We start from the raw sequence: 11,066 nt of genomic DNA, 5'->3' as shown, positions 1-11,066 counted from the left end.
TGTTTATTTCTTGTCAATATTGGCTTTCACTTGTGAAGTGATTTTCAAAAATATACTCTGGGCTATTGCAAAGTGAAACCAATATGAATTTAATTACATCCATGGAACAAAGGCTTGAGTACATTTTAAAATGTGTACTTAGAAAAACACTCCCAAGCTGCACATATTTCTGCGACACTTTTAATTCTTATAAAACATTGGTATGCAAAACAATTTCTCTGCCGTCTGTCAGTCGCTTGGCAAAAATTAACACAACACTTTTCACCATATAAGGCAACATTGTCATACGATCAATACAGACTGTGCATCAGCAGTATAAATTATAATAAGGCAAGAGCCACAAATCAATTAGAAAACAAAACATTTAGTGCATTCTTGCAATAGAATACCAATAGTTGATGTCAACAGCAAAATGAGTGACTGTGCACTTGTCTTGTCCAATGATGTGTCTGCTCATTTTACAGGTGGGAGTCCATACAGCCATTATACTGCTAGCGAGCCGAAGTGCTCTATGGGAACACTTCAAGGTGATAAACGGCTTGCACCTTTACTCGACTCAACTGTGATCGTTGGGACACTTTCAATGCGCGAGCCAACACTGGGTGTGCTTCTCGTTTGCTCAAGCAAAACTTCAGCGCTGCGCCTCAAATGATCTGTGGAGAAGTAATATGGTCTTATCTGTAATTTCTAATATGAGGAAACAGTAAAACTCAACTAAAATGCGATGGACAAGAGACATTTCTGTAGTAAATGCCAAAATACATTTAGAGGTTTGGCTTCCAGAAGAGTGTTTAATTGCATTGTCCAACTAAGTGGGAAAAAAAATCTTGTTTAATACAATTTGAAAACAAAGACATGCATTTTTGTGATGAGAGATCGTAGGTGAAAATGCGTCTTTATTGGTGTCAATGACATTTTTTTTTAGGTTTAAACATTATTTACTTGATCATTAGAAATCAAAGAAACTAACATGTGCTTACTTAATTATTCTTATAATGTTTTGCTGATAATAACTGACACCCATTTGCTAGTATGCCCCCATCCCCAAAACTATGGTCAATATGTGGAGTTAAATGGAACTGTGGCTTTTGATTACAAATTAAACTAAATTGAATTTTATGATATACCAATGGCTGTCACAATCAGCATTACTATTGGAAGTACACTGGGAATGGCTATTCAATTCTTTGGCAGCCTTTGACAGAGCACTGACATAATGAAAGATCATTGAATTGACTTTGAAAATCACACATAACACCAACTCCAAAACTCCAGGCTCGACCTCACCTGAGTTCTTCTTTTAGTCTTTTGAGTTTATCAGAAAGACAGTGGTTCTTGACAAGCATGGGTGCTGCCGGTACAAACCAGGCCGCGATAAATTTGCAAATGACCAGTATGTGCTGCAAATAAGATGGCAAAGTTAATAAATCCATGAGAATAACTTTAGGTCCTCTTCAATGAAAGCTTACCTCAAACAGAATGACAAATGCAAAGCGCACCGCTAATATAAACCAGAATTGTGGCTTGAGCTCATAGTCCTCACTGTCCCTGTAGTCCTTATAACTGGAAAAAAAAAATATAAATGTCTTCAACTTTTCCAGATTCTTTTGAAAGTGAAATAGGGAAGTGCCATTTCCCCGTGAGTGACATGAGAACAAACCTGCAGGAAGTGACATTATCTCCATTGGGTGTTTCCAGCTGAGAAGGGGAAAACTCTCTACGGATTTCCTGCCTATCCACTGTGGCAATGGATAGCGAATTGTTGATGTAGCCAACCATGCAACTTGATAGAAGAATACAAAAATGATACAAAATAAATATTGAGAGTGAAAAATGTGTATTTTCTTTTGAAACACGTGCTCACTCAATATCAGTCACTGTGCCATTGGCGCAAGGTCCGTAGTGGTAACGGTAGACCAGTCGGGGGATGAAGTCCGACGACACTCCGATGACCAGCCCGTTTGCGATGACAGCCAGCACCCCGATCGCCTCTAACAAATTAATCCACACACCTGGGGGAAAACAAATATCGTACGTAATAACCAAAGATTTTGACTCCCGGTCAAAATGGACTACATGTCTATTTACGTCAGTGCTAGTTCATGATTTGAAAGAAAACACCTTTATTATGTGCATCCCAATGGATTTAATCTTTTTAATCAAATGAAATATAATGTGGATTTCACTGATGTGTAGTTTAAGAAAAGCATAAATGTTATGTGTGTGCACAATTACTGCAACAGTTATTGTACAGAAAATGGCAATAAAAGTCAACATTTCCCACAAAATAGCAGACATTTCTTAACGACAGTACTATTTTAGCCTATCAAAAATAACTATCCCAAATCGTCCCTTCAACTAGTCACATTCACTTTCCACTGCGCTACGTCCTGCTATTGAAATACTTTAAGGGAACTATCTTTCACGTTAAGGGTATTTATACTAGGTATTGTCAGTTGTAGTAAGCTAAAACTGAGTTGATAAGTTATAATGGAGCAAAAGAAAGGGTTACACGCAACAACAAAAAAATGACTGCCTATGAGTGGAGTCATTTTAAGACGTCAATTACTGTATACCAACACTTGATAATGGCTATTAGTAACCAGTATTACAAATGAGAAAAATAAAATGTAATTAAACATTTTTTTTCTACTTCCTGGGATGCAACTGACAAAAGGTGTCACTTTAATGTCATCGTAAAACGTCGGCCACTCACCAATGTCATTGGTTTTCTTTGGAACCAATCTGCGTTCCAAGTTGACCATCTTAATGGCATCCAGGCGAATCTCAATGACGTTATTGATAAGTGCCAGTAGCGGGGCGAGAGGAAACGCCGCCACGAATATGGTGGTGAAGCTGAACTGGATCACTGCCACCAAGAATGAAACTAGAACATGGGGCAAACGGACAACTTTTCTTGATTTTGAGACAAAACCTACCCATCTCCAGGAATTCATTGAAAAGGCTGAAGGAGTCAACATCCTTGAGGCGATAGTTGCTCATCCAATCTTGCAGCTTGCAGTTATCGCACGTTTCGGACCCATTTTTGGACTGAAGTTCTTCTTTATGGTAGCAATGGTTACATTTTCTTCGAAGCTTTTTAGTTCTTCTCCTCTTCATCCACTTCTCAAACCAACTGAACCAGGTGAGACGAACCAGGACAAAAGAAAAACAGTCATTTGAACACATTTGATTGTTTACTGTATATACTATATTCAACTGGTTGATACATACGGGCCACTGAACTCAAAGACATTGCTAATGGTTTGCTTGAGGACCATTATGATGGCCATTTGGATGAAAAGATCTGTCAAACATCCACTGGGGTGACACTGGATGGATTGAACATGGCAAAATGTCAATAAAAACAAGCTTACTAACCAAGAAAGTTGTATCTGTGCCATGGTAACTTACCTCTTCTAATCTCCATTTACTGGCAATGCGCACATAATGACCAGGATAGCCGTTGATCCTGTGTGTTTAAGTCATGGCATATACTTAATAGTCAGTAAAATGTGCACATTTAATTTTCATTCAATGTAAAGTTTCTTACCTGCCCAGAAAAAAGGCGACGTAAAAAAGTGAGGAAAAGTACGTGAAGAACTGAAAGGTGAACATCTTGACTGTGAAACTCCTCTCTGTCGCAGCAAAGGATCTGGTTTTCTCTGCAGCAGATTTTTTATCATTGGAAGGACACTGATCCCCAAGAGATGTTTTTATCTACATTGTGGTGCTCATTTATAATAAATGCAGACATACAATATGGGGGGCACTTTTTCACAAATTGGCAAAATCCCAAAATGGCAAGGGTACCACCTTGGTCTCTGTGAGTTTCCTCTTTGGAGGTCACCTGCCATTTCATGCATCTGCTGCGGGGTGACCCAGTTCCAAAGATCACTCACACTTAACTCTCAGCTCGTCCCGTAAATGTTTGTTTGTGTTCACACTTCGATAAGAAAGACACTTGGCTCGCTGCCATGATATATGAACAAGTTTTAGTGCCAAATGCATTAACTGCTAGCCCTCTACGTGCAAATAGATTGGACAACTTGGATCGATGTGCCTGACTTTGCTATTGTGCATCCTGCATTCTTTTGCTCAATGTAGAATTGTATATGATGCAAATTTGACTCTACAAACATGTTTGGGCTGTTACTTAAAGTTGAACAACTTTCCTATTCTATATGACAAATATATTTAACGGTATATAGAATCAATAAAATATGAACCCAAATCAATAGTGACTAACAAACTGTACCTATTTCACAGAGTTTCATGGCCACGATCCTGTTCACCTGCAAAACATGATCAATTTCTTAGAGAACTTTGCATATTGTTGTACGCATTTGTGACATTCTATACCCAAGTCATGACAGTGATGATCAGGTAATGAAAGACGGCACCCAGCATCATGGAAATGCTGTTGGCGTGAGTGCTCAGGAATTCCGATTTTTCTTCAGCCAATTGTACCGCTGCGATCACCCGGAACACCACCAGTGCGTGTGTTAAGCCGATGATGACCAGAATCTAGAAAAACGCATGGCTTGGATGAGACAGCGAAACAAGTCTGTAGCATAAAATATTTAGGTCCAACTTTACAATCTATAGCCAATAACTTAAATCATTTCATCATAATCATTAACTATCTGTTGCCTCTCTGTGATTTTATTGCACAAGACAAATGACCCACCATAAGTGTGGCACAGATCAAAACCAAACCGCTTTGGAAGTAGGAGTGCTGGAATTTTTTGGGTTTACAGTTATCATTGTTGACAACCTCCAAAATTAGTTCCTCCTAAAAAAAATTAAAAAGATAAAGGAAGAAAGAAAGAAAACGTGGGGAAAAACCAACAGAAAACTCCTATGTGTAATACAGTACATGCAATGGGCAATTATACCTCTTCCTCACACCAATCAGACACTTTCCATTCCGACACAAAGGAAGTTCGATGCCTTTTCCAGAACTCCAAAAACAGTGTGGCTGTAAAAGAATTAAAAAAACGTACAAAAACGGGACAAATTTGGCCCTTGGGCCACCATTTTGACACATGGTTTACACTGAGTTACAAACTTAAACACTTTCAAGTGTGTCAAAGTGCAAATTGAATCGGAGTCCCTCCTAGCTGAACTATAACATCTTTGCTCCACTTTCATAGCCTCAACAGATTGTTTATCTTTCTAGTTCACCCCACCCTTTGTTTTATGTGACTTGGTCCCTTTCAAAGACAGCACTTTCTGATAAGCAATCTGCATACATATATGTATGATGTTCAGACAATGAATGGTCGCAGTCAAAATGAAATGACAGTCTATTGTCGTCAATGGCAGTCAAAGAAAATGAAGAAAAAAAATTCCGGCTCACCCCATACTGCCATGACCATGGCAAACGCCACAGTGCCATCATTGTCAAAGAGCAGGCTGACCTGTGAACACGTGAAAGCAATAGTGAATAAAAATACATATTATAAAGACTATTTTAAAGATGACCGACCTTGGCGTAGGTGCATGTGTCGGACAGCAGCCACACTTTGCATCTCTTGTCACACAGAGGGCACATGACCAAATCTGAATCGCAGACCTCTTTTCTACAAGACAACAAGCACTCAGAAGAATGCCCTCCATCACGTAACCTCGGGACACAAACGGAACCTTACATCAGGGGCGACGTGTTGAAGAAGGCTATGCCGTAGAGGAAAACGATGACTCCGATGAGAGCGGGAATGATTAACATGTACGTGTACCAACCCAACCACAGGTAGTACAATGCCACTTTCTCTCCAAAGTAGTTCCTAATACACAAAGAGAATTTACAGCATGGGTCTCAAATACATTTTTGTCAATGGCTACATTATAATTATAATATATATAATTATTTTCTCTGGAAACATGTAAGATGGCCTTGCATTTGATACAAACACAAAATATCAGATGAAGGCCAGAACTTGAGACTAATTTTTCTAACTCTTTTTGATTGCTTCTGATTACAACATCATTAAGACTTTGACAATCATGACAAGACACCAGTCAGTAACCTGAATAAATGCCTATGAAAGATGTCATCAATTGTCCTTACCCTAAAACCTTGCCAAATTATTATATGAAACAATGTCAACTTTGCCTCAAAAAGTGACATCATTTACTGAACTCTGCACAATCTGTCATACGCCATAATCCTTATTTATGACATGTTATGTCATGATTAAGTCAGGATTGTGATACAATTCAAATGGGAGCAAAGTATAATCTGTAAAATGAAATTTTAGATTCCCAAGCAGAACATTGATAGACACAGAATATTAGCATTCACGTTTATGCCTCTTTAGCAGCATAAACAATGCCGACCGACGCGCATAATTTGCCTTAGCACGCTACAAATAATGACAGGCTGGGTTTGGCCTATAGTTCCAAGAGTTTGACACCTGTGCATTAGAGCGTGAAAAGAGGTATAAATGCTTATGCTTGTTTGCCTGCAATTTTATTGTGACCTCTGTGAACCAAATCCAACTAGAGTCCATCAAATGACTCCAAATAAGGTGTGTGGTATTTCCGTCACGTGTAGATAACAACACGTTTGTCACTTACAAATGCACACTTGAGCCTACTTAAAAAAAAACGTGAAAATGCTAAACAATAAGGCTTTCATTTGTAGATGTGGAGAAGTGCATGTTGGGATGCAAACCTGACATCAGTAATGGGTTGCCCTTGGAAACAAGCAGTCCATCGAGCCCAGCTCTTCGTCAGCTCTTTCTGTTTCTTTTTCTGCGCCAACGTGAAGAGAAAGGAAGTACACGGTGAGGAGGACATTTCGTTCTCAATTCAAAACACTGGCGTTAATTGTTTATTCAACTAGAGATGAGCGCGAATCGGCCTTCGGATTTTTTCGATTCCACTTCCCCTACGGCGCTAGTCTTGCGAAAGCGAAAATCTGCTGACACGAAAGAGGTGCTTGAAAAAGTCAAACCCTTGCATGGGAATCGTTGGATGACTCAGCGACATGAGATGTCATGACTCATAGTCAGATGCCGTTGGTGAACTTGACTATTGTTTGGACACATCATTGCCAATTGCATTTTACACTTCAGTCCAACAGGGTAACACACTTGGTCAGTGATATGCTAATATTTCACACGACTCAAAGTTGTTATATGTTGGTTCATTCACACATAACCAGTCTTGTTTTTTTTTTTTTGTTACATTGGGTTTTAACTGAGTCATTAAAGACATAACCGAATGAGGGAATTCTACCTCATGAAGACAGAACTTTGCTTCAAAAACCTTGGTCTTCATGAGTTCTCGCAGACTCTCTGGTGAAACAAAGAGAGGATTTAGAATGAGTTGAATTGGCTGTCAATAGGCAGAAAAATAAAAATCTCTAACCTCCTGAGGCGATAGGTGTGTTATTCAAGATGAAGTGAACAACTCTTATTCTGGGGGAAGAAATGATGAAATATGTCAAAGAACAGGTATTGACAGAAGAAGAATGCAGTAAAAAAAACTCGTTAAAATGTTTGGGAAAAATCAGACTTTTACTGTCAGTTTCAAAATAAATGTGGTTTGCCTTAATATTTGACTAAATGGAACTAATTTGTTTTAGGAAAGACATAACTGCTTTTAATGAAAAGGTATAATTTGTCAGTGGATTGTATTTCAACTGGAGGACACTCAAATTGCAAACTCAAAGTTTTTTTTTATTATAGCACTTTAAGTAAATGTCCTTAATGATAAATGATGTCGGCGAAATGTTTACCTGCATTCTTGTTTTGACAATAACAAGCTCTTTGCATCGTTTACATAATTGCCAAACCAACTTGGCCACAAGTTACTTACTGCATCTCAACAATAGAATGAAATAAACAGGTTCAATCAGGTCGACGTTGGATTACTAAGAATTCTACGTGTTGCCACGTATCAACGTTTACCTGGTGCTGACTGACAAATTGTTCTGTTCTGAACTCCAATTGCAGGCATCAGAAACTTTGAGCAGATATCCGTACTTCTCAAAAATCTCCAGAGGAGCTGTGACACCAAAGAAGACCAGGTCCTCGTCGATCATTTTCTATTTAAAGGAAAGAGCTCACTTCAATTTGACCTGGAATTTAAAGTGTTCAATCGATCTTTTTGATTTACACTCACTGTGATTTTAAAATTTTTCTTCTTAAGTTCCTCCATATATTCGTTTTGCTTCTTGAGCGTCTCACGTTCCAGGGGCTCTCTGAATTTTGCAACCAGCACGTAGTCACAGAAGGCGGGATTGTACTGCATCCCAAAAACAATATCGGGATGAATTACTCATCGGCATCTATATAGAAGCACTTGATATGACTTGCACCAATCAATAACTTGTGATGTGTATTGATGTACAGTAGGAGTGCTATGAAAAACAATGTAGTATTTAGCGTATCAAAACTTAAAGTAACCAAGGCCGAATTCTTTCGTTCTGAATCTGCCAAATCGAGTGACGATCTAATTGGTATGGGCAAATTCATTTAAATTATGTTTTAACCATTATCCAATCATGATTCAATGACTCATTATTCAATCATGCTCATCAATGAAAACATTGATGAGGATGATCTAATAATAATAAGTACTTTTAGTAATTCTTGGGCATTATTGAGATTAAATCTACAATTTACTTACCAAGGTAGGAGGAACTGATATTTTCTCATTTTCATTGCCATTTCCTCGAACAACTCCGATTCGCTCCAGTAACTCAATGCTGGACTATTGAACAGACCAATCACAATGAGTATTTTCAATCTAAATCATTTTCAACAAAACATCAAAATCAAGCAGTATTTTTATTGAACGTAAAAATACTCGGATTAAAAATGACACCCTTAGAAAGATCACAGAGGAACTCTCACGTGGGAACAACATATGACAAAGGTTTCACTTCTGTGTCCATTTTAACTCATTTCTGCATGCTCTCAACATGTGTTATTCACCGAAAAATCCCACACAACACTGCATTCAGCATGGCGTGACTGACAATATGACAAAATAATGCCTCGCTGTTGATACGCCTACGCAAGTGTAGCAGCAGGCCAACATATATTGGTGTACAGGTTTAAGTGCTTTAAAAAATTGGCTGCCAAGGCAACCCAATCAATTTAAACTGGGAGTGCAAGTCCTCCCAGTTTTCATAAACGAAACTGCTCCCGAGACCTTTGAATATGAACAGGGTGTGTAGACTTTAAAATCGTTTGCACGTGCAACTGTTGTCATAACATCCATCAATCTACATTTACATATTGTCAGTTTTGCTACTTTGGTTCTGAATGATGAGCAAATTGTTACTCACATTAGGGGAAATAAACTGATTTTAAATCACTACTGTATTATATAATATTGAAATAATTCAAGAACAAATATGTGAGGACATTTTCAGAGCGTTTCATCAGAATAATGGTGACCAATTTCTCTTGTCATCTCATTTAGGACTACAATTTAGAAAAGGGGTCTGGAACCTTTTTGACACAGATAGCCATGCACAATGTAGATTTTCAAATGTTATTTATTCAGAGCCACACTCTGAATTTCAAAGTAAAAATATACATGAAAATGTGTGCATTTTTTCTCTCGTCATTTGACTCCATTTAAAGTCCAAAAATCCAAGAATTATTTTGACAACATTGTTACACTGTTGCCAATCAATGAGTATCAATAAGTATCAATGAGTATCAATAAGTATCAATGAGTATCAATGAGTCTGCATGCAGAAGAGACTAATAAAAAAAAATTATATATATATAGATAATTATCAGTGCTAGAGGTGGTGTCAACACCACAGTGACAGCTCATCGTATTTTCAACTCACAATTGAGCCACATATGGCTTTCGAGCCATATGCAACCACCAAGAGAGCCACATACAGCTCTTAAGCCATAGGTTCACTGCCCCTGATCTAGAACCATTAAAGCATGGCAGTTGTAGACCTTCAAAAACAATGTATTCACAGTGTCAATCAGTCTCGAAAAAGAAGACTGTTAAATACACAACACCCAATATGACATGTAGTGGTCATATTGTTAGAAGCTGGCTCATGTTCACCACATCCACATGTTTATGCGGGTGCTTAAAAGCATGATTGGGTGTTGTTTTCTGAAGAAAACAGAAGGCATGTCACCGCGAGCAATGGGCATGACACAGTAGCGTCTGTTTTAAACGTCAAGTATGCAGCGGAGAACATTTCCTTACCTGTCTTCTGTGTCCCGAGACTTGCAACATAATTAGGAGGTAAAAAGGGTGAAAAATTGAGGATCCTTCAAGTCTCCCTGTAGGCAATTCCGAGTCCTACGGCGGGCCTGTGATCAGGCAGGTAACTTCCGTAGTCCTCTGCAAAAAGCAGATCGTCATTTGTTGAGGCGAAGGAATGTAGGAGCAACTCTACCTGTTGCTGCCGTGACACGAGCTTGCACTTTGTTTTTTTAATTTTTTTTTTTAACGTGGCTAAAGTCTAAGAGAGATCTAAACAAAACTCACCCCAAACGAGGTTTTTAGCGTGGAGTATTGCTGGCGAAGACGCTCGCTTGCTTGCTTGTGGCGAGTAAAGTCCTGTCAGGTGCGATGGAATGATTTTATTGTTGCCTCCTCCTCAAGTGTTTTGGAGTGGCTCTTGTTGACCACTAGATGGCGAAAAAAACAATAATTCAATCCGGATAGGGAAACAGGAATATATAGTCTATTTGCCACATTTCATAATGATAAGGGATGCAGTGACTAAGCACCCACAATTTATTGGCTATTCATTGAACTCTTTGGCAGGGTGAATGGAATAGTACTGTAAAAAGAATTATTTTTATGTTAAAAATCAAACCGTCTCGCTCACTGTATCTAAAATATGGTGAATTTATAAACCTGGAAAGCATTTAATCCCAGCAAAAGTTAGAAAATGGTAGGAAAACCATTGTTGCCTAGCCTTGCAAGGCATTTCTAGCTGGGGAGAGCTTTTCCCAATCACTTCTTTGTATAAAACACTTATGACACAACTGTATAGTGCTGTATGTACTAGTCAAATAACTTGACATTTTTACCAGTAACCTGACTATATTCTGTCCGTGTTC

At 38.4% G+C, this 11,066-nt stretch overlaps 1 protein-coding gene across 1 annotated transcript; it reads right to left on the bottom strand.

The window, feature by feature from the left end:
• Window positions 1-163: 163 nt before the first annotated feature.
• On the bottom strand, window positions 164-10,628 carry LOC144214856 (anoctamin-9). Its single transcript, XM_077743566.1, has 25 exons — window positions 10,486-10,628; window positions 10,201-10,338; window positions 8,641-8,724; window positions 8,134-8,256; window positions 7,920-8,056; window positions 7,378-7,427; window positions 7,246-7,304; window positions 6,680-6,759; window positions 5,655-5,789; window positions 5,492-5,585; window positions 5,363-5,423; window positions 4,899-4,981; window positions 4,691-4,795; window positions 4,363-4,527; window positions 4,259-4,295; window positions 3,554-3,665; window positions 3,415-3,472; window positions 3,235-3,332; window positions 2,940-3,136; window positions 2,717-2,869; window positions 1,865-2,012; window positions 1,661-1,783; window positions 1,470-1,563; window positions 1,288-1,400; window positions 164-653 (listed from the first exon to the last, which is right to left on the bottom strand). The coding sequence occupies exons 2-25, from the start codon at window positions 10,228-10,230 to the stop codon at window positions 632-634; spliced, it is 2,361 nt and encodes a 786-aa protein (XP_077599692.1). The 5' UTR covers window positions 10,231-10,338; window positions 10,486-10,628; the 3' UTR covers window positions 164-631.
• Window positions 10,629-11,066: the final 438 nt, after the last annotated feature.

Source organism: Stigmatopora nigra, chromosome 2, assembly GCF_051989575.1.
Source record: "Stigmatopora nigra isolate UIUO_SnigA chromosome 2, RoL_Snig_1.1, whole genome shotgun sequence".
Taxonomy (NCBI): Eukaryota; Metazoa; Chordata; class Actinopteri; order Syngnathiformes; family Syngnathidae; genus Stigmatopora; species Stigmatopora nigra.
Note: the sequence above shows the minus strand (reverse complement) of the source record. Positions and strands in the feature narration are given on the sequence as shown.

Coding starts and splice junctions, on each gene's coding strand:
- LOC144214856 (XM_077743566.1), bottom strand. CDS start 10,230: ATGTTGCAAGTCTCGGGACACAGAAGACAG. Junction 8,257..8,640: donor TATCAGTTCCTCCTACCTTG/GTAAGTAAATTG, acceptor TTTGGGATGCAG/TACAATCCCGCCTTCTGTGA. Junction 4,982..5,362: donor CATGGTCATGGCAGTATGGG/GTGAGCCGGAAT, acceptor ATTCTTTTACAG/CCACACTGTTTTTGGAGTTC.